Source organism: Hemibagrus wyckioides, linkage group LG22 (genome assembly GCF_019097595.1).
Source record: "Hemibagrus wyckioides isolate EC202008001 linkage group LG22, SWU_Hwy_1.0, whole genome shotgun sequence".
Lineage (NCBI taxonomy): Eukaryota > Metazoa > Chordata > Actinopteri > Siluriformes > Bagridae > Hemibagrus > Hemibagrus wyckioides.
In genome coordinates this window covers 8,091,713-8,115,979 of record NC_080731.1, presented here as the reverse complement: position 1 = coordinate 8,115,979, position 24,267 = coordinate 8,091,713, and the positions used below count along the sequence as shown (strand labels likewise).

The window sequence follows — 24,267 nt, the reverse complement described above, 5'->3', positions numbered from 1 at the left end:
GGTAGCTCAGGTGCAGGAGTAATGAGGGCCTTAACCCTTAGTTGTGAATTAGATGAATTAGAGGGGAGACTGTGAGCCAGGCCTTCTTGTCCAACATCAGTGCCTGACCTCACGAATGCGCTTCTAGAGGAATGGTCAAACATTCCCATAAACACACTCCTAAACCTTGTGGAAAGCCTTCCCAGAAGAGTTGGAGCTGTTATAGCTGCAAAGAGTGGGCCAACTCCATATTACATTCATGTGCATGTAAAGGCAGTAAAGGCATTCCACAGTTTTGGCCTGACTCGCAGTCTCCTCCAGTCTTCAGTCTGGCACACCGCTTTAATTCATCCCAAAGGTGTTCTATTAGGTGGAGTTCAGGACTCTGTTCAGGTCAGGTAAGTTCCTCCACACCAAACTCACTCATCCATGTCTTTATGGACCTTGCTTTGTGCACTGGTGTGCAGTCGTGTTGGAACAGGAAGCGGTCATCCCCAAACTGTTCCCACAAAGTTGGGAGAATGAAATTGTCCAAAATGTCTTGGTATGCTGAAGCATTAAGAGTTCCTTTCACTGGAACTAAGGGGCCGAGCCCAACCCCTGAATTCAATGATTTGGAGGGGTGTCCCAAAACTTTCGGCCATATAGTGTATGTAACCAGGTTTCCCTAAAAATGTGCCTCATTGTTGCTCCATTAATTTTTATACTCTGTAATTTCACATAAGCCATGAAAAACGTTATGACATGATTTATCTTGGTTTAATTTTTCACAAAAACCTGGTTTGGATATGATATGTCCGTTTAGAGCAAACTTACTGTTTTCCCCTAATGCCTTTCAACTATTACAACCATATCGTATACTCACAGTTCTGTGTTCTTATGTGTAATTTATTTGTTCTTTAAGTGTTGTTGTAAAATGGATGCTGAGTGAGTCAATCAGATCAGAAACAAGATGTAAGCAGGGGAAAATGTCAGGTTTTTATTTTATTCTAAAATCATATAATAATAATAATAATAATAATAATAATAATAATAATAATAATGATAATAATTTTAGAAATTGCTCCAAAACATTTCCTTAGCTCACATACCCATGACGATTGTTAAACATTCCCTATTTAAAACCTTCAGATTGATGTTAAAAAATAAACTGTAAATCAAACCCATAAATAATTATTAAAACAAAAGTACAACATGAACCCGGACTTTTTTTTTTTGGTATAAAGCATTAACATTAAATTAGCATAACATGACAATAATGAGCGAGCCTGATTGTTGTTAAACAGTGTACGCTGAAACAGTATTACATGTTGAACAACAGTGTAAACCGTGCAGTAACTCCAGAGATCCGGTAGCATCACTTGCTTTCGAAGCTATAGACACCTGACCTTCAGGTGCATCATCTATCTTTTTTGGTCTGACCTGGTTACGTCTTTTAGACATGCAAAACTGAAAAAATGCTAATTGCATATGCGGATTGTAAAGAGGAAATGTAAACCGACAGGAATGAAAAGAGGGGGGAAAAAAGGGAAGACTGACACACTGAATCCGTTAAGGTGTCTAGTAGAAAGGTCTGGTCCCAAATGTCTCAACGTTCTATTGTCTCCAGTTAGAGCTCAAGTTCAACAAGCACACAGAGCAGAAAATATTGCTCTAGGAAAACTAGAAAAGTGCTAAATGCTAATGAAAATCAAATGGCTTATTTTTTTTTTAAGTATGAACTCTAATATTTTCACTAGCTTTCTATATATATGTGCAGTATGAATCTGTTTCAAGTGAAAATCTTGTGTTCGATCTGCATGAGACACTAGTACAGAGACGCTGCTTTGGTAAACAGGAAGCACTTCTGCTTTAACATCATTATTTTGTTTTGTTTTTTTGTATTTGGATCGGTTAATATAACACGCAAAATGGCTACCGGATGAGTTTACAGTAAATACACACAATTGATCTACTTCACACACAGATTCTACCGTAAGACGGTGATAAAAACCTGATTCTTATTCCTGTTTGGATCGCAGTATTTATATAGCAATGATATAAATACAATTAACTTAAACGAGAGGTTAAAGAACTGAGTGTTCAGTTCTCGTCTTTCAGTAAAAACATAAAATAACTTATTCGTCCGTCGCACTGTCCTTCACACAGAAGGTTGATTAATCATGCTAGAAAAGTTCAATCTGGAAGTTTGCATATATTTTCATTCCTATAACATATATAGGATTTTGAGTAATTGTTAGATATATATATATATATATTTTTTTAGTAGGATCTGGATCTATTTACATTAATACATAACTACGAGTGTGTAGTTTTTTTAAGGGTAAGTTCTACAGCTTTGGAATATTACAGATAAAACCGAAAAAGTGCTACGTTTAGAAGTAACTGGACGAACTCATGCTGTTTTTAGGTTGTTGATTATTTGTGCAGCCGATACAATGATCATCATGCTAAGCCTGCGTACTGTAGCACAACCCTCTCGCACCCCATGGTGACAACTTGGAATTAGTGCAGAAGCAAACTGTAGTATCAATCGATCACACGTCATAAATTACACTAGAATCAATTTTAAAATCAGTGCAACGCCCAAACTCGGCTTAAGAGAGCCAAAAATCCGGCTCTCTGACTTCACGTACTGTGTGCTTCCATCTTCCCTTCGGGTTTGTCGGAAGACATGTATCACATGCAGTTCAGTGAAGAAGGAGATGAAGAGGCAGAAGAAGAAGAAGAAGAAGCAGAAGGGGGGAAAAAAAGAAGAAGAAGCACACCGCCCCCTTGTGGTCACTTTTTTTTTTTCGTCGAGCTGTATGTGCAGTGGAAGTGTGAGGTAAAGTCCACTGCGCACTGTTTCTCCCGAGTCTCTAGAATGATGGCTGTGCATCCACAGTTGTGCAAACTGATAATATAGCTAAACCTTACAGTTCTAACTGAAGTAGTGAATACATGAGTGTTTCTTCATTCCTCTGACGCAGCAGGAAGCAGCATGCCCTTCTCTCTCAGGTGATTACGCAGTGTGTTGAAAATGCTGAGCTGTTGTTCGGGCTGAAGGACCAGCAGCTGCTGTAAAACCTTACTGGGATTCGGACCCCTGAAAGGCAAACGGGCAAAAAGTATTTTTAAAATCCTTTTAAAGATTCTCATTATTATTATGATGCTACTGAATCTATTGATAAATATTTGTTAGATATTTTAAACAGGATCATCCACTAACTGTCTGCTGGTGCACCAGACATTAATAAAAATATTATATTATTATACAAAGTATATTTACATTCATTGTAGATCAAGTTTATATACATCATACCAACCGGTACCAACCAAGCCCTGTCCAATAGGGTGCCTGCGACCCTTAAATAAGATGAATAGACTGATAACATACAACACCTATAAACATCATCCATCCATCCATCCTCTACACCACTTAGCCTGCTGTGTCAGTGTCTCAGGGCACAAGGCAAGGTACACCCTGGACAGGATGCCAGTCTATCAGAGGGCACAAACACACTCACGCCCACACTACAGACAATTTAAAGATGCCAATCAGCCTGTAACTGTTAACCGGTCTTTGGACTGGGGGCGGAAAACCCCTGAGGCACGAAGAGAACAAGCACACTCCACACACACAGTAAAGGTGGAAATTGAACCTCCCACCCCACCCCCTCCTCCGATCATTACTGTGTACAAAGCCAGAGAATTTTCATTTTCCTAATGTGAAACAGCTCAAAAATTGGCCAAATAAGTCTCAACATACTATCACTGCAAGTCTGAGCCTTTTAAAGAACTGGACTTCGATGGATATACTTGTGATGTCACAATGGATGTATAATGTACTAATGTACAAGTGTTGGACAATGAAACTGAAACACTGGCCAATTTATTGTTGGAGGTTTCATGGCTAAATTTGACCAGCCTGGTGGCCAATCTTCATTGACTGCACATTCCACCAGTAAGAGCAGAGTAAGAGCACCAGTAAGAGCAGAGTGTGAAGGTTTAATTAGCAGAGTAATAGCACAGTTTTGCTTAAAATATTGCAATGCACACAACATTATGGGTGACATATCAGAGTTCAAAAGAGCACAAATTGTTGGTGCAGGTCTCGCTGGCGCATCTGTGACTAAGACAGCAAGTCTTTGTGATGTATCAAGAGCCACGGTATCCAGGGTAATGTCAGCATACCACCAAGAAGGACGAACCACATCCAAAAGGAGTAACTGTGGACGCAAGAGGAAGCTGTCTGAAAGGGATGTCCGGGTGCTGACCCGGATTGTATCCAAAAAACATAAAACCACAGCTGCCCAACTCACTGCAGAATTAAATGTGCACCTCAACTCTCCTGTTTCCACCAAAACTGTCCGTCGGGAGCTCCACAGGGTCAATGTACATGGCCGGGCTGCTATAGCCAAACCTTTGGTCACTCGTGCCAATGCCAAACGTCGGTTTCAATGGTGCCAGCAGCGAAAATCTTGGGCTGTGGACAATGTGAAACATGTATTGTTCTCTGATGAGTCCACCTTCACTGTCTTTCCCACATCCGAGAGAGTTACGGTGTGGAGAAGCCCCAAAGAAGCGTACCACCCAAACTGTTGCATGCTCAGAGTGAAGCATGGGGGTGGATCAGTGATGGTTTGGGCTGCAATATCATGGCATTCCCTAGGCCCAATACTTGTGCTAGATGGGCGCGTCACTGCCAAGGACTACCGAACCATTCTGGAGGACCATGTGCACCCAATGGTTCAAACATTGTATCCTGAAGGCGGTGCCGTGTATCAGGATGATAATGCACCAATACACACAGTAAGACTGGTGACAGAGTGGTTTGATGAACATGAAAGTGAAGTTGAACATCTCCCATGGCCTGCACAGTCACCAGATCTAAATATTATTGAGCCACTTTGGGGTGTTTTGGAGGAGCGAGCCAGGAAATGTTTTCCTCCACCAGCATCACGTAGTGACCTGGCCACTATTCTGCAAGAAGAATGGCTCAAAATCCCTCTGGCCACTGTGCAGGACTTGTATCTTTCATTCCCAAGACGAATTGATGCTGTATTGGCCGCAAAAGGAGGCCCTACACCATACTAATGAATTACTGTGGTCTAAAACCAGGCGTTTCAGTTTCATTGTCCAACCCCTGTATGTATTTTTGTGTTTGTTGGGTTGTGGGGTGATCATGGACCCCTGTATTGACTTGTAGACAAAGAAATGTGACTATTTTATAGTTTGTAGTATCTGTAACACTGTAGATTTACTAACCAGTATGTATAGTGAGCTGAGTCTCTATGAGCTGAAACACTTACCTGATAAAGCTCGCTATGTAAACATGGACAAACGTAGCCATCAGATACTGACAGTCAAAGCGGTCCATGATACCACCATGTCCAGGGATGGTGTCTGCAAAATCCTGGAGAAACAAAATCCATTTCAGTGAGTATGTTTTTTCCATGTTCTTCCTTAATGAATAATCTCAACTGCAGAATCCTAAATAACATTTAGGATTGCTTTTATATTGACCAGAGATTCAATGTTGTCTATTGGAATGAAACACTGGTATCGGAGATACAGAGCTGCACATCATTTTAATGCAATCTGGACGAAATGTGAGACGGAGCATGGAGTGATAGACGAAGTTCAGACTTACTTTGATTTTAAAAGCTCTTTTGAATCCGCTGGCAAAAAAGCCACCGAATGGTCCGATCAGCGACCCGAATGAGGACAGAGAGATGCTGTGAATCTGAAACGGGTATAGGTTCACCGTTTTCTGTTGAGAAAGAAACAGACAGAAAGAGGACTTGATATAATGTGTCACACTACAGCAAATATCTCAACTATTTCAACCACAGCCTGTTTATTTTAAAACTGTGTATTCTTTATGCATACTGGGTCCAAATGAGTTGATTCTTTTCATCACAGAGATGAACGTTTTCTTACCCATCGCAGGACATTCTGTACCACTGCAGGCAGGGTGTACTCCTGCATCACAAACAGGTCTGAGGGTTCACACTCCACAGCAAAGCGATTAGTCTCACTGTTGTACTCTACCGGACACACAAAGTACTGGTACTGGGCCAACAGGTAGGCAAACTGGAATGCAAAGAAACGCTGCACATAAGGATCGCATTATTCCCCTGGTTGTTAATATTCTACTTTTAAAGCTGCTGAACTTACGATGAACCCGAAGACCACCGTGGCGAAGAAGCCTCCAATAAAGCCTTCCCAGGTCTTCTTTGGAGAGAGCTGAATAGAAACAGAGTTTTATTTTTTTGGCTTGCACATATTTTTTTGGCCTCACAGTGACAACAATCAATCATCGGCAAATTCTTAACCTTATACAATGACGCACCTTAATCAGAGGTGTTCTTCCAAAGAAGAAGCCGAAGAGGTAAGCCATGATGTCATTACAGATGACGATAGATATTGGTACGATAAACCTGTTGCACAGAATAAAACAGTGTTTATATTCACATTATATTCACACGTGTATACAGACTGTATCATTTCTGTGGAGGAAGAAGGGCTGCACTATATGTCTCCTGTTAATCATTATTGCAGGGCTGGCCTTGTAAACAAGATAGTTCAAAAGCCTACATTTATGCAAACACCCAAACAACACATTTTCATCCTCTTCTGTAAGGATTTTGAGTGTTTTCAGAGGTTCCAGTTGAGTTTTCTATGAGGCCTTGCAATAACAACATAATCATAAAACACTATTGTTGTCCATATTGTGCAGCCACTAATACAAAAAGAAAATTAAAATATCATATTAATCAAAAGTTATACCACAGCACTGATGAAACCTCAAATGAGAAGGTAGAAAGGTACACTATATTGCCAGAAGTTTTGGGACACCCCTTCAAGTCACTGAATTCAGGTGTTGTTTTTCAGGGGTTGGGCTCGGCCTCTTAGTTCCAGTGAAAGGAACTCTTAATGCTTCAGCATACCAAGACATTTTGGACAATTTCATTCTCCCAACTTTGTGGGAACAGTTTGGGGATGACCCCCTTCCTGTTCCAACATGACTGCACACCAGTGCACAAAGCAAGGTCCATAAAGACATGGATGAGCGAGTTTGATGTAGAGGAACTTGACTGGCCTGCACAGAGTCCTGACCACAACCCAACAGAACACCTTTAGGATGAATTAGAGCAGAGACTGTGAGCCAGGCCAAAACGGGGACATCTGCCTTTACATGAACATGAATTTAATATAGAGTTGACCAGCTCTTTGCAGCTATAACAGCTTCAACTCTTCCGCGAAGGCTTTCCACAAGGTTTAGGAGTGTGTTTATGGGAATTTTTGACTATTCCTTTAGAAGCACATTTGTGAGGTCAGGCACTGTTGGATGAGAAGACCTGGCTCACAGTCTCTGCTCTAATTCATCCCAAAGGTGTTCTACCAGGTAGAGGTCAGGACTCTGTGCAGGCCAGTCAAGTCAGGAGCATGGAATAGTTCCTTTCACTGGAACTAAGGGGCCAAACACAACCCCTGAATTCAATGATTTGGAGGGGTGTCCCAAAACTTTTGGCAGTATAATGCATCAGTGTGATTGTTCTAATAAGTCATATATAAGGTATATAATGTATTTAAAATCTACATAACATAACATCTACATCTTCAAGTTTTTCCAGCATGGGAATGTCTCCCATGGGAACGTCTTGCAATTTTTTGTCTTCTTAACGTTAGGAGTATTAAATAAAATAAAACAAAGAACAACTGCTATAAAAGGGGCAAACTAGTTGGATAAAAAACCGAGATTAACTTTAATTGTAAAACTGCTGTGGTATAAGAGGAATAAATCATGCAGTTATCAGAAAATAATCAACTCCTTGATTGTTGATTGATTGATTGAACTCCTCAACTTGTTGATTATCTTCCCATAACATCGTGCTCGGTTATTTTATATTCCTTACGATCCTTTTTGGGGGAAAAATTCTGACACCGATGTTAAAATACACTCAGGAGGAAGTCCGAAACATGGAACAAAGACGTGCAGTGAGGAAGTATTGTGACTGTATTGTGTGAGGTGAGAAAGACTGAGACAGGTCTTTCAGGTTGGGTGTGATTCCTGCTTACCAGATCATTCCTTCAAAAAGGTTCTGAATGACCAGGTGAGATTGAGTTACCACAATCAACAGAGTCACATGGGTCCAAGCAAACTGAAATGGCAAACACACACACACACACACAGACAAACATACACACTGTTAATGGAACAGCAAAGACAACATTTGACTGATGAGGATGATGAAGTTAAAAAAAAGTCACCGTTGAGGTGAGAAAAAAACAGCACAGATCATTTGTTTATAGATTATAAAGATTATAACAGAACGCTGATTTACAAAATGATCACAGTTACACATATTACAATTAGGCACATGGATAGAAAAGTCCTCAGATATCCTTATCACTATGCTTTGTAGAGGAACAGCGATAATCTGGGAATTAAGAGTAGTTTAGCATGAGGGCTAGCAAACCTAGGTCTGCAGAAACCAGAGGTCTTGTGGGTAAACATCAATAAAAGGAAGGTAATTAAAATATAGAATATTGTGCAGTAATTTAATGCACTGTCATGTTCCTGGGTAACATTCCGTACATCCCAAAGACCTGGAGTGTTCTCATACCTAATCTATTATCATATATTTACACCTTGAAGTGCTCCTAAAATTGTTAAGATATTAAGTGAGTGTGTGTGTGTGTGTGTGTGTTAGTGTGTGCATGCTGTATCTCTGGTACACACCATATAAAACTGCAGGCGATAATGCTTCTTCACTAAGCTCAGAACAAACATGCAGAAACCTGTGAAGAGCAAATAACATGCAGTCAGATTGATCGTATCCAAACATTGGGGTGATTTAATACACAATACCAAATACTTACACAATAGAGAAGTGGGGAAAGGTTGAACATACAGTATTAAGTATGTGACGCTGGTGAGCAGAAACATATCTCAGAACCTGGACAGCTGAAGACTGGAAAAGGCTGGTAGGTCAAAGGTCTGTTGCCGTTGTAGCCTCCTTGGTTTGAGATACTTTTCTGCTCACCACAGTCGCAAAGAGTTGCTGTAGACCAGCACAATCCAGTTCGGTGAGTGAATACAGTGAACGCTAGATGAGTGCACGACTGAGTACAACGTTTCATGCTTGAACCAAATAGAGCTTTACTGTATCCAGCGATGTGTCTGAATTCCATTTAGTTACCCAGATCATATAAAAATGCAGTAAGATCTATGTTGAGCCATGCTGCTTCGAATAACTGTAAATTTCATGCTTGGATTTTTCAACAGGCCTTTCTGTTGGAGACGGTTATATTAACATGGTCAAGTTTGTGATCATCCTATTAAAACAGCTTCACTTTCCAGAGATTTTATTCCTGCAGCCTGCATTCTGTGACTGAAAACTGAAACGTTTTTCGTTCTTCTAAATCGGCCCTATCAAACTCACCTGCCAAGTACAAAGTGAAAGAAATAAAGCGATGATAACGAACAAGGAACAGCAAAGGCTCCTCCCTCTGGACTAATGCACCGAAGTAATCTGCTACCGTCTCCCCGTAAAAGAAGTAGTTCACACAAACCAAGAAGTACCTGAAATGTAGAAACATGTTATTTATCACCACATTGTTTTTAAAGCATGACTAGTATTTCGAGTAAATATTGCCCTCTATTATAAAATATTATTGTTTGGTTTAAGTGGGAGTGGGTAGTATGTAATGGCTCCAGCTTGGAAGTGCACTTTGCTCAAGTCCAGTCAATCACTAGTTTATCTTTGGGCAGATATGGAAAAAGGAAGTGTGTGTGTGCGTGGGTGAAATCTCTAAAAATTGTTCTTTTTCCACCAAAAAAAACCTTTGCAGCTTAACTAGGAGGCGTAATCTGCCTTTTTCTAGCAATAAAAACCAAATTTTCCACTTACCAGCTCAGTGTTCTAAACCACGGAAGTTCGTAGGAATGGTAAACTCTATAGCCGATGGTTATGATTTCATGAAAACACTTGATTTGGACACTCATAACCTACAAACAAAGCCCACATAGATAGTTTAAGGACACAGCATTTCACAGGAGCTTCTACTTCAGCGTGTCACAGAGCTGTTGAATTCTTCACTACGATTGGTCAGAAGGTGTTGATTAATTTTCTATAAACAGCGCTATAAACAGGACATGTACTACAGCGCTGACTGCAAGGCCAATAATACTGTGCTTATTTTAAACAACAGCTCATTCACAGAGACTGGTACAAATACATGGAAATAAAAATGCATAGCTATTGAAACGGCGAAGCTTGCTCTACAGAGGAGTTTATTCGATATTCACAAAGCAGTTTCTGAATAACATGGAAAGCTGTATTTTTTCTTGCTTTATAAGCTTCAAGAGTGGTGAAAAGAGAAGCCGTCGAGGGAACATGAATTATAAATGATAGCAGATTTAAAAAGAACATAAATAAGTGATAACAGGAACTTTTGTGGATGTTTCTAAGCTTTAAAAGTCATTAGAAATGGATTCATTACTGTAAATGACTGTGGAGTGAGAGGAATACTTCGGGACTTCGGGACACACTGGTATTAGAATCTAATCAGATTTTGGGGATGTAACAGTAACTCTAGGCCACATCACACCAGCTTGTTGTTGATTATGTTCCTATAACAGCAGGTTTTACACCTCACACTTCATTAAATTACACTGTTCCTATAACCCCTATGGGATTCACACTTAGGTGAAGTCTTGGTTGTTTACCACCATAGACAGAGACAAGGGTTAAATCCATACTTACCACAAATATAAGCATAATAGGTCCCAAATAGATGATAAGGAAGAAGCCTACGATCATCATAAGCGATAAAATTCCTCGTACCCACCAGTTCTTCCATCTGTATGAATAAGAAAGACGAAAACAAATCATTTGATTTAAAAAAAAATATGCATGTTGAAAACACTATATTGCCAAAGGTCATTTGGGACAGGCCCCTGCCTGAACCCAGGACCTTCTTGCTGTGAGGCAACAGTGCTAACCACTAAGCCACCATGCTGCCACACATCCCCAAGCTATCCCCACAAATGTGGGAGAATGAAATTGTCCAAAATGTCTTGGTATGCTGAAGCATTAAGAGTTCCTTTCACTGGAACTAAGGTGCCGAGCCCAACCCCTGAATTCAATGATTTGGAGGGGTGTCCCAAAACTTTTGGCAATGTGGCGTATATGTGCCCTATTTTCTGGAGTATAGTTCATCTAAATTAAGCTTTGTGAATTCCCTAATGCTATAAAAAAACATCCTGGAACAAACTAGGAAGCTTAAACTCCAAAATAGAAACAAGGAGTATTAAATATTTCTCTGTTGAAATCTGTGTGGGTGTATAGTTTCCAGTTTGGTGTCCTGTGACACCACATACGAGCATAAGATTGCAAAACGAGTGTGCTGAGTGACTAACAAACGAAAGCACTTTTAGCACCTGACCTTGAGCATGAATTCGACATGATTCAGAGGAGCCATTAAAACCACCTTGTGTTGCAAGAGACTAAAAACTTCAGCTGAATAACCTCTGTTCATTACAGTTACAAACAGTGAAGTAATCTGAAGTCACTTCTCTAACAAGCTTTACACAATCCACTGGCCTGTTTTTTTGTAGGATTTATGAAACATTCCCTGCTTTGGCACTACCACGTGGAAAACTCCACATCCCCAGGCTAATTTCCAAACACTAAGAGCAAAACATTAATAATTTAAGACAAAGAGCAGCAGTGAATTTTGTGGCTCAGGACATGCATCAGTAACACAAAATCCAAATCCAAAACCATACAACATACAGCGCTTTGATTACAGGAAGCAGGACGTGTGATTGCATTTCATCACCTTTATGCTGCCACAGACTGAGTCAATACTTCCTTCCAATTCCTGACACATAACCCCGTTATATGACGTTTATTATAAACCGCCAAAAGATAGATACTTATACTAGGTTTGGGAGGACATGTGGATATACTAGTATCCTCATCATTCCCTGCAACTATCACCTATTGCTAATAGCATCGATTGTCGCTCTGAGTGTATTATGGGGCGATAGGAAGTATTGAAATGTCAAGGCTATCATCAAAATAATGTGGATTCTGTCATAAGTACTCATTTTTACAGGCAGCTGTGAATCCACACTGACTATAAGAAAAGCCGAATTGTGGTTCACTGATTAATGATTGCAATAACGCAGTAATGATACCAGGCTGGGTCGTGTCCTGAAATGTAGTTTCGAGCGAGCAGCAGTATAAGATCCCACTCTGCTGACTTGCAGGAATGTGGGTGTGTAAAATGGCACAGAAGCACGCATCCCCACTGAGGGCACTTGTTCATTCACAACTTATGACAGTGTTCAAAAAAGCGAAGCGAACAAAGCGACCATGGTTAAAAATATGGATTGGGCTGCAGTGATGTAAAAACGGATGAGTTAGAGGACAGATGCTGCAAGTCATCCAAGAAGTCATGGAGTGTGAGAGTGAGTGAGTGAGAGAGAGAGAGAGAGAGAGAGAGCGAGAGCGAGAGAAACAGGACAGAGAGAGAGAGCGAGAGAGAAAGAGGGGGGGATAGGGAGAGAGAGGAGAGAACGTATGTGGGGGGGCTGGAAAGAGTGTGAGAGTGAAGGAGAGAGAGACTGAAGGAGAGAGAGAGAGAGAAAGAGGAGGGATAGGGATAAGGAGAGAGAAGAGCGAGTATGTGGGGGGGGTGGAAAGAGTGTGAGAGTGAAGGAGAGAGAGACTGAAGGAGAGAGAGAGGGAGAGAGAGAGAGAGAGAGAGAGAGAAAGTGTGTGTGTGTGTGAGTGAGAGAGAGAGAGAGAGAGAGAGAGAGAGAGAGCGAGAGAGCGAGAGCGAGAGCGAGAGAGAGAGAAACAGGACAGAGAGAAAGAGAGCGAGAGAGAAAGAGGGGGGGATAGGGAGAGAGAGGAGAGAACGTATGTGGGGGGGCTGGAAAGAGTGTGAGAGTGAAGGAGAGAGAGAGAGAGAGAGAGAGAGAGAAGGGAAAGAGTGTGAGAGTGAAGGAGTGAGAGAGAGAGAGAGAGAGAGAGGGATAGGAAGAGAGATGAGAGAGAGTATGTGGGGGGGCTGGAAAGAGTGTGAGAGTGAAGGAGAGAGAGACTGAAGGAGAGAGAGAGAGAGAGAGAGAGAGAGAGAGAAAGTGTGTGTGTGTGTGTGTGAGTGAGAGAGAGAGAGAGAGAGAGAGAGAGAGAGAGAGAGAGAAAGTGTGTGTGTGTGTGTGAAAGAGAGAGAGAGAGAGAGAGAGAGAGAGAGAGAGAGAGACACGAGTCATCAGAAACACTGACAAGCCCGGGCGCCTCCATTCAGCACATTTCCATGCTGCAAATCCCTGTGAACAGAGCTCGAATGCTGATCGCCCCCCAGCAGGAAAGACCCCATTAATCCTCTTGCGATTGTGACGCCATGTTGATTTAACACTTCTTCCTCATTAAATATGAAACACCACTCTCTCTGCATTCTGATTTGAGTAAACAAGGCTGTGATGACGGCAGCAGGTGTGTGCAGCATTGCTCTCAGACAGCACTGGGGGAAACGTATAGTTTTATTGTCTCTGATAAACCACATCAGCTTTGGACAGATTAAGATTTTTCTGGACAGAAAGCCAGTGCAACTTTACAACATATGTTAGAGTTAAACTTGACAGTGTGAGGGTTACCTGGATGACAGGCCCTCCAGGGCTTTGTTGAGACATTCTGGAGTGTTGTCGGTGGACGGCGGCACGTCAGGAGTGTCTGCTTTACACTCGCCCTCTACGTCCCCTTCCCCTTCACTGGCCAGGCCCAGCCTGTCCTCTCCATCTGCTTCCTGTACACAGAACACACAAGCATAAGCACACACACAAATCTAGTTTATTACAATCTTGTAAATGCAACGTTTGCTTCTCTCTATCTATCTAAAAGTACTTAACAACTAGACACAAATGTCCCAAATTGGGAAAAAAGCAAAACAAAAAAACCTGTTCATGCTCTCATGGTTAGGTTTGTTTACACGCTCACATGCTCTTACTCTTTCTCTCTCTTATCTGATTGGCCACGGCTCCTGTCGGTCACCATTTTTCAGCCCGAGCTAATCTCAGGTGTGACGTATCTGAGCCGGTGTATAAAACCTACACACAAACGTCCTGCTCATTCCGAGCACTCTTACATTTTATTTTTAACAAAACATGTGGCCTGAATAACAACACTGACCGACACCGTCACTACGATAGCTATAATCAACCTCGTACCACAGCAGCGCAGTGAAGGGCTTGTATGAAAATCACGGCACACAAATTTACCTATCAGTGAGACACAGCTCAGGAAAAAGTGCAGCACATTGGTGACCCTTTTCCAGCGAGTTAACACCAAGCAAATTCTAGGCAAATTCAGAGCAGGGAGAAAAGCAACTCCAGTGAACACGAGCTGGCGTGATACAGTAGAGCAAAGTACAAACCCGACTCTGGGGGAGGTCACCTACTCCGTTTCCCTTCTCTACTTGGCGAGGAGTGAGGTGTCAGGAGAGAAAGAATCGAAACGAATATTTGCACAACATTAAGAAGTTGTTATTTTCATCAGAAGGATATATTTGGTCACTAACTACTAAAATTTTGTATACTCAAACACAAAGATTTATTTTTTGACTATATGAAGCAGATTGCTTGGAATATGTACAGAGCTGCATGTAACACTCAGCATGGGGAAGCCTCACCCTTTCACATAGGCATAACGAGAAAGAAGATAAAGCCATATGTCTCGCATGCAAGCACAGACACGCCCATCGCATTTTCTGCGTTTCCTCATAAAAAACACATTGCCTTTTTTGTCCTGAATCAAAATTTGCAGCCAAACAATTACATCTTAGCAAGTTCAAACATTTACATTTCTGGCATTTGGCAGACACGCTTATCCAGAGTGACTTGTATTTTATCAAATTTTTTGATACAACTGAGCAATTGAGGGTTAAGGGCCTCGCTCAGGGGCCCAGCAGTGGCAGTTTGGTGGACCTGGGATTCAAACTCACAACCTTCCAATCAGGAGTCCAACTCCTTTACCATAAAGTTCCATCATTCACCATAAACATAAAATATTGTGAATCTAGTCAGACTTACACTATATTGCCAAAAGTTTTGGGACACCCCTCCAAATCATTGAATTCAGGTGTTGTTTTTCAGGGGTTGGGCTTGACCCCTTAGTTCCAGTGAAAGGAACTCTTAGAGCTTCAGCATACCAAGACATTTTGGACAACTTTGTAGGAACAGTTTGGGGATGACCCCTTCCTGTTCCAACATGACTGCACACCAGTGCACAAAGCAAGGACCATAAAGACATGGATAAGCGAGGAACTTAACTGACCTGCACAGAGTCCTGACCTCAACCTGACCTCCACACCTTTGGGATGAATTAGAGCGGAGACTGCGAGCCAGACCTCCTCATCCAACATCAGTGCCTGACTTCAAAAATGCATTTCTAGTGGAATGATCAAAAATTCCCATAAACACACTCCTAAACCTTGTGGAAAGCCTTCCCAGAAGAGTTGAAGCTGCTATAGCCGCAAACGGCGGGACAACTCCATATTACATTCATGTGCATGTAAAGGCAGACGTCCCAAAACTTTTGAATATATAGCGTATCGACCATTACTTATTGTAAGATTAAAAAAACAAGAATGACATTAATACAACCTATTTCTAATTTGAATTTAATTTGACTATTTTTAAGCTTTAAATTTTCTTATTCTATTGGCAGATAATTTAGTTTCTTTCTAGAAATGAATGCTTAAAATGAGCAGAATTATCTCGCAGCAGAATAACACACAGAAATGTAAAGCCAAGAAACAGAAAAACGTTGCTAGAAATGTGTTTAATAACTATATTTACGATATTTTAACTTGCTAAGATGCTGTTTTTGCGCACCACATTTTCAATACTGCCACCCACTGCTGCTATTACATAAGTGTATATATGTTTACAAGAACCCTCTTTGTTTACAATCCTCATATTTGTGCACAATGTACTGTACAATATAGAGAATGTATACTGGTCGGCGCTGTTTTGTGTATGTATCCTGAAGTGTTTAGTTTTGTACTGTCTGTTTGCACTGTCATTTGTCTTGCACTGTTTGCACACAGCGCACTTTAATGTGGCTAGGACAACTTACTTTAAGTCCTTAGCTCTGTGTTGTTTTCTGTAGCACCAGGGTCCTGGACAACTGTGGTTTCATTTCACTGTGAACTGCGTCATGGTTGAAATGACAATACAAGCTTGTTCTTAACTACACATAATAAAGCCTTATAGAGTGTGCTTGTGTTAGCGGTCGCGCACCTAAACGAACCAGCAATGATTCCAATGTATAGTAAACTAATTAGCCAATATCATAAGCCTATTAACAGTCATTAACATTTGTGATTTTTCTAGAGGCTCCTACGTGGAATAACAGAAAAGCATTGGCTCTGTCTTCAAGAGAATATAAACTTGATTGTGGTGGAAGAGGCATACTCTGTCTTCCCTGACGATCGCTGACCAGTCGAGTGCATCTGTGAGCTCATGTATGTAGAAGAGGGCAGATAGCTCTTTCCTCTCTGTGACACAGCATGAGCGGAAGCTTGGAAAGATGTGATTGGTTCATGTGTCTCAAAGGAAGCAGGTGTTAGCCTTCACCCTCTTCAGTATGACACAGAGAGAGCGGGTCAGCGGGCTGGAAATTAGCTAATTATGTTAATTAGCTTAATATTTTGCTCTCTGCTTTCTCACTGAGAACAGAAACGCAGAAGGACCGACACCTGATTTTTCCTCACAGCATTAACTTCATTGACAGAACGCAGCTTTCACATCAACGTCTCATTAACTGCGATAAATGTATGCTCTGGATGACTTCCTGTAATGTCCTGTCAGCTGAACCCCTGATATATATATATATATATATATATATATATATATATATATATATATATATATATATATTAATCAGCACGCTGTGTAAGGATGTGAGGACTTTCCCCTTTCTTTTCCATAAGACATATCATAAACAGAGCCTGTGGAGACTAAGCAAACAAAGCAGGCTACTCCCTGTTAAATAAACAGCAAAGTGTTGTATTTTGGCAGCATAATTTGCTATCCAAAGTGGAATAAATCCCGAATATGTGGGAGCATACTTCAGCTCCATTGCTTTAATATAAAGAAGGTCTGGTCTACAGTAAAATATACTGCAGTAACGGATATGAAGCAATTTCTCATAAACTCGCACAACACGTTATAAAGATAAACTGGAGAGAAACGGGAAGGAAGGGAATTCATTATATTACAAATTAATCTTGGCTACAGATTATATGGATCCAGTCCAGAAGCTGTGCCATTTCACTTCCTTCAGATCCACTAGCGTGCTTTCCTGATCGTGACCCTGTGTCTTGGCTCTGAGCTGAAAACAGAAAAAGTCTGCCATACCGAGCCAAGAACTCATCAGGGAATGATTCTGCTCGTATTGTTGGTGAAAGTCTTAAAGAACGTGCTAGAAAAAAATGCGAGCGGGAGCGTGCAGGATGCAAAATAAACGCGGCTAAAATTAGCAAGTGACTCAAAAGCAGCGTAGCCTGGATCTTATTCGGCATTAGACAGAGGCAATCGGCTGCAAGCTGAGTTGACAAGAGGGGTCAGTGAAGTCTGAAATTTCAGATTAATGTGTGTAAGATAAACCCTTTCGCTGCTAACTTTTTAATGAGGGGACACTAAGGCCTGAGGAAGCGTGAGCTTTTATGCACGTTAAACACGAAGACTTATTTTATTCACTGTAGCATGCAGAAAGGCATATTTTAAGAAAACACAGACACAGAATATGAAACAAGGAGCTAAATAAGTATCACACTTCCCTTTTCTTTCTATACAAAGACTCAGGTACAAGTGGAAATACACTAAAGAGAATTGATGATTTCTTAATAGAAGAAGAAGAAGTTTGAGTTTAAAATAAAGGTCAGCTCAGCTCTATATCTGGATTTTCATTCGACTTCGATTGAATGAACTATAGACGACTTTGACCAATGACTCCTCTTTTTAAACCCTATACATCTACGCTTGTTGTCACTGATGACAGTCAGCATCCAGTATATTTGGTAAAGTGCTGTATATCATGGTCTGTGGATAAAGTAAATGTACACACAGCCATTGTAAGCAGTTGTGTGTTGTTAAACATTACTGGCTTTCATTCCTTTATCTTCTATCGGCGAGTGAGGCAGATAACCAGGCCGACAGGCTGATCAGCTGCTGCAGAAATGAGACTATACTAATCCCTGAGCAGAAAGTGAGTAACCCTAGTAGAGCCTCACCCTGGAGGCCTTGTGCTAAGAAAACACACTTAACCCTGAGAGACTAGACAGCAAACCGCAGCCTATGAAATATATGAAGTATGAAAGAACTCCACACTTTCATCATTAAGCGTAGTGCAGCTTGGCCTACTTCTCATGGTGCAGAAGAAGCAGGAAAACATGAATGCTGAGAAGGAACTCCTGTGTGTTAATTATTACTAGTGTACACTGATCAGGCATAACATTATGACCACTGACAGGTGAAGTGAATACGACTGATTATCTCTTTATCATGGCACCTGTTAGTGGGTGGGATATATTAGACAGCAAGTGAACATTTTGTCCTCAAAGTTGATGTGTTAGAAGTAGTAAAAATGGGAAAGCGTAAGGATTTGACCGAGTTTGATGAAGGGCCGAATTGTGATGGCTAGACCACTGGATCAGAGCATCTCCAAAACTGCAGCTCTTGTGGGGTGTTCCCGGTCTGCAGTGGTCAGTATCTATCAAAAGTGGTCCAAGGAAGGAACAGTGGTGACCCGACGAAATAGGTCATGGGTGGCCAAGGTTCACTGATGCACATGGGGAGAGAAGGCTGGCCCGTGTGATCCAATCCAACAGACGAGCTACTGTTGGTCATAATGTTATATCTGAGCCTCATTTATCAGTGATGTAGTATGCTTCTTTTCCACATTGAATGAAGTCAAATTCAAGTTTCTGATCTACTCATACACTACGGTTATAAATGTCAACCACTTCTGAATTGTCAAGAAAGCACTTCTTCAGCGACGCCCACAAAACTCTATAAAAAGCAATGCTCACAGAAACTCTCCCAGGCACAGTATGGGCTAAATCTTCCGTCCGTTCTTCTTCATTCCGGCTCGACCATCACAGCACGTCTTCCTCCTTGCATCATTTGCTTTTTGTTCTAATTGAATGGATAGCCTTATTTGTATTCATTTCTGGATTGACTTCAAGCCATTAACATGACTGAAATAAGCAAGCTGTTTAAACATGAGTATATGATCTAAACCACACCAGTCACGATCTCTTCAAATGTAAATTTACTAATGTAACTCTTCAGACATGAGGCCGACTGTCTTCAATAATACGGCTAGATGAACGGATGAAGGACAGCAGGAATAATGCTTAGTTACAGTCAGACTTTTTCCCAAACACAGAACCCACTCAACACATTGTCTTCTTTATCAGAGAGTCTAAATGCCTAGGCTGGCGTAACCTGTTTCGGTGGCAACTGAAAAATGAGGGCCGACTCTAAAACAGCTTTCGATGAGTCAGAAAGCACGCTAAACAGTGTGTGAATTCCACTGGCTCACAGGCTGTGTATGCCCAACCCCATTCCTGCACATTTACCATTCTCATGAGTTCAGCTTCAACAAGCCCCGGCTCTAAAACACGGCTTCTACTGAAAGCCTAGATTAGCTGTAATACAGACGTGATATCGTTTGGGCCAGGAGCTAGCAATGGTATCTCACCTGATCCAGGAAAACTTACCTATTTGAATGGAATTAAAATGTCTATTCCTTTATTACGGTCATTTTACTACCTAGACTTTATTTCTGAAGGTGTATAATAAACTCAGCAAGTCAGAGCGAATGACATTATAGAGCGCATTCTGCCTTAAGGGTGAAATCCTCCACCGAGTAGGTCATAAGGTCACCCCAGCATACACACAGGCTTTTCTTACCCGAAGCAAAAGCCGGCGCAGATATGCTCCGAACAGTCACATTCAATTTAACGCTGCATTCAAGATACACATCAAACATGAATAAAGCGAGGACGAGAATAAAGGCTGGTCTGTGAAAAAGAGAGAGGGCCAATGGTGCGGAAAGTTGACCTTGAGATCGTCAGCTTGCGATGGTAAAAACAAATCCTGCGAGACGGTTCGGGAAAATGACTGTGAAGTGATTGAGATTTGATTATGAATGCTGAGACTAAAGATGGGTGCTGGGATATGTAAAAATAATGGTTTAATTTAACTTCACAGATAAGATCATATAGTCTATTAAAGTTGCATAATTTTAAATATAATGGATATATGATGTTGATGAAGATTATAAACCTCAACAAAAAGCCTTTCAGACAACAGCATGCAAAGTATCTCGGCATCAAGGCGATGAACGTATGCAAATTCATCTGAACTAGGTTATGTAAAAGAAAATCAACCAACTTTTTTGCATTTGTCTCCAGGTTGTTATTCGTTACTGCCGGCTTCTTTAGGATCAAATTAGGTTATGATCGAATTATGACTCAATATTTGGTTAAACAGGAGTATCATCTCATCTCACACATGACTGGAACAGATGTGGAGAAACACTGAGCCACATATCAACGACAAAAATAGGCTATTGCTACACAGTGCAACATTTTCACCCTGCAATCAGAAGCTGGCATTCTGGCATCCTGAACCTCCTTCTTATCTGTTTTATATAGAACATAAATTTATCTGGATGCTCTACTATGGATCACCAATCAGGCATAACATTATGACCACCTGCCTGATATCGTGTTGGTCCCCTTTTTAATGCCGAAACAGCCCTGACCCGTCATGCACTGTGTGTTCTGACACCTTTCTATCAGAACCAGCATTAACTTCTTCAGCAGTTTGAGCAACAGTAGCTGGTCTGTTAAATCGGATCACACGGGCCAGCCATCGTTCCCCACGTGCATCAATATGCCTGGGTCGCCCATGACCCATGTCACTCATTCACCACTTGGACCACTTTTGATAGATACTGACCACTGCAGACCGGGAACACCCCACAAGAGCTGCAGTTTTGGAGATGCTCTGATCCAGTCGTCTAGCCATCACAATTTGGCCCACAATTTGGTCAATCTCGCAGAAATCCTTACGCTTGCCCATTTTTCCTGCTTCTAACACATCAACTTTGAGGACAAAATGTTGACAAATGTTTTTAAAACTAGTCACTGTGATATAGAGTCAATAACCAAATTATGTGTTGTTAATAGAGTGTGATACAGAGCCAATAACCTAAGTGTTGTTAAATCCTTGATTCTGATTGGTCAGAAGGTGTTGATTAATTTTCTATAACAGCAGATTGTACAATAGTTCCTGCCATCACAGTTATGTTAATGTGTTCGTTCTAATACGTTATACCTGCTTATATGCATACATACAACTTAAACAGACTTGTAATGCAGACGCTCCACAATAAAAAGGATTAAGTGTTGATTGTTACAGTGAAGTTTTCTGTGGCCGAGAAGATTTTCGGATTTATTTTGTTTCTTTATTTGTTATTTTGTTTTCAATTTATTTTGTTTTCAGATATGTTATTTTGTTTTTGGATTTGTTATTTTGTTAAAGATTTGTTATTTTGTTTTCAATTTATTTTGTTTTCAGATATGTTATTTTGTTTTTGGATTTGTTATTTTGTTAAAGATTTGTTATTTTGTTTTCGGATTTATTTTGTTTCTGGATTTGTTATTTTGTTTTCAATTTATTTTGTTTTCAGATATGTTATTTTGTTTTTGCATTTGTTATTTTGTTAAAGATTTGTTATTTTGTTTTCAATTTATTTTGTTTTCAGATATGTTATTTTGTTTTTGGATTTGTTATTTTGTTAAAGATTTGTTATTTTGTTTTCGGATTAAGATATAGATTTTCGGATTTCGGATAAAGATTTGTTATTTTGTTTTCGGATTTATTTTGTTTTGCAGATTTGTTATTTTGTTTTCAATTTATTTTGTTTTCAGATATGTTATTTTGTTTTTGGATTTGTTATTTTGTTAAAGATTTGTTATTTTGTTTTCGGATTTATTTTGTTTCTGGATTTGTTATTTTGTTTTCAATTTATTTTGTTTTCGGATATGTTATTTTGTTTTTGGATTTGTTATTTTGTTAAAGATTTGTTATTTTGTTTTCGGATTTATTTTGTTTCTGGATTTGTTATTTTGTTTTCAATTTATTTTGTTTTCAGATATGTTATTTTGTTTTTGCATTTGTTATTTTGTTAAAGATTTGTTATTTTGTTTTCAATTTATTTTGTTTTCAGATATGTTATTTTGTTTTTGGATTTGTTATTTTGTTAAAGATTTGTTATTTTGTTTTCGGATTAAGATATAGATTTTCGGATTTCGGATAAAGATTTGTTATTTTGTTTTCGGATTTATTTTGTTTTGCAGATTTGTTATTTTGTTTTCAATTTATTTTGTTTTCAGATATGTTATTTTGTTTTTGGATTTGTTATTTTGTTAAAGATTTGTTATTTTGTTTTCGGATTAAGATATAGATTTTCGGATTTCGGATAAAGATTTGTTATTTTGTTTTCGGATTTATTTTGTTTTGCAGATTTGTTATTTTGTTTTCAATTTATTTTGTTTTCAGATATGTTATTTTGTTTTTGGATTTGTTATTTTGTTAAAGATTTGTTATTTTGTTTTCGGATTAAGATATAGATTTTCGGATTTCGGATAAAGATTTGTTATTTTGTTTTCGGATTTATTTTGTTTTGCAGATTTGTTATTTTGTTTTCAATTTATTTTGTTTTCAGATATGTTATTTTGTTTTTGGATTTGTTATTTTGTTTTCAATTTATTTTGTTTTCGGATATGTTATTTTGTTTTTGGATTTGTTATTTTGTTAAAGATTTGTTATTTTGTTTTCGGATTTATTTTGTTTTGCAGATTTGTTATTTTGTTTTCAATTTATTTTGTTTTCGGATTTATTATTTTGCTTTGCAGACTTCTTATTGTATTTTGCCCTTCTCGCCCACTGTAAAGGAGTCTCCAGTGTCAGAGCTTCACAGCTTAACGTCAAATTATTTAGTGGAGGTTTTAAAATTCCCTGTATACTGATTAACATAGCACAGCTTTCTTTAATAATAATAATAATAATAATAATAATAATAATAATAATTGCTGTGGTGTGAGAGGAATAAATCACAACCATTTCCTAAAACCACTTCCTGAATGAAACTTCACCTGTCACACACAAGAACACAAAAAACTTCATTCCACACAAAAGACACACAAAATGAATGGAAAAAAAAAAACAGATAAAAAACTTGATTAATATCTCTTGATCAATATTAACTTAAGAGAATAAAGGTTCAGATGATATATTGTGTGTATAGATACTGAGGATATGAGTGTATGAGACTTTCCAAGTCAAAACTAGCTCAATAACTCAATAGGTCAATGATAGCTAGGCTTTAAATGAATCCCAAACATGACTGTATTTATTAAAAGAGTAGTTTTTACTCGTGTTTAATGTATATTTTTTTGATGTAAACAGTCTTGTGCTAGTCCCCCCTCTAAGAATTAGCTAGCTCGCTAATTCATTTGCTTAATAGATCACCACTGAGTTCAGCTAGCCTGCTTGCTAAGTAAGCCCTCAAGAGTAACGTTAAGCTTTTCAGGCTTTACTTAGCCAAGGCTCGCTAGCTCTAAATGTTCATTCCCGATCGATGAAGAAAGCCGGAATTGGTGTTAATGAATATTCAGTCATAATGAGGTTACCTTATCGCTGATATTGTCAGTGCTGTCAGGCTCTCCGCCTCCTGCTGCCCCTCCGCGCTTCCTCAGCTCTGTCATTGCCTCCTGATTTCTCTCTCACACATGCAGAAATAGTTGAAAATACAAACGTCAGCTCCTAAAAGCGGCTTGTTCTCACCGACATGGATCATGAAGTGTTACACATAAGTTTGAAAAGGTCTTCAGTATGGCTGGAAGAGACTCCGGAATAAAATGCGTGCATTTGTTTATATCCGCAGATCTGTGTCACTGCAGCAGCTCTCTCTCTCTCTCTCTCTCTCTCGCTCTCACACACACTGACTCAACGACAGGGTTGCCAGATTGGTCAGGAATGTTCTCATCCTGCACATTTCACCCATCCATCCATTTTCTATATTCCTAATTAGGGATCTGCTGGAGCCTATCCCAGCGCACATTGGGTGAAAGGCAGGGGTACACACTGGACAGGTCGCCAGTCCATCACAGGGCCTCACATGTAGACAGACAACCACACACACT

General features: G+C 39.8%; 1 protein-coding gene across 1 annotated transcript; it reads right to left on the bottom strand.

Annotated features, from left to right (window-relative positions):
• Positions 1–1,020: 1,020 nt before the first annotated feature.
• On the bottom strand, positions 1,021–24,060 carry cds1 (CDP-diacylglycerol synthase (phosphatidate cytidylyltransferase) 1). The gene is made up of 13 exons (XM_058375131.1): positions 23,755–24,060; positions 13,643–13,791; positions 10,737–10,833; positions 9,882–9,979; positions 9,414–9,553; positions 8,711–8,769; positions 8,047–8,129; positions 6,317–6,404; positions 6,142–6,210; positions 5,905–6,057; positions 5,615–5,734; positions 5,274–5,377; positions 1,021–3,067 (listed from the first exon to the last, which is right to left on the bottom strand). Exons 1-13 carry the CDS (start codon positions 23,827–23,829, stop codon positions 2,935–2,937), a joined length of 1,368 nt encoding a protein of 455 aa, XP_058231114.1. The 5' UTR covers positions 23,830–24,060; the 3' UTR covers positions 1,021–2,934.
• Between the last annotated feature and the right edge of the window lie 207 nt (positions 24,061–24,267).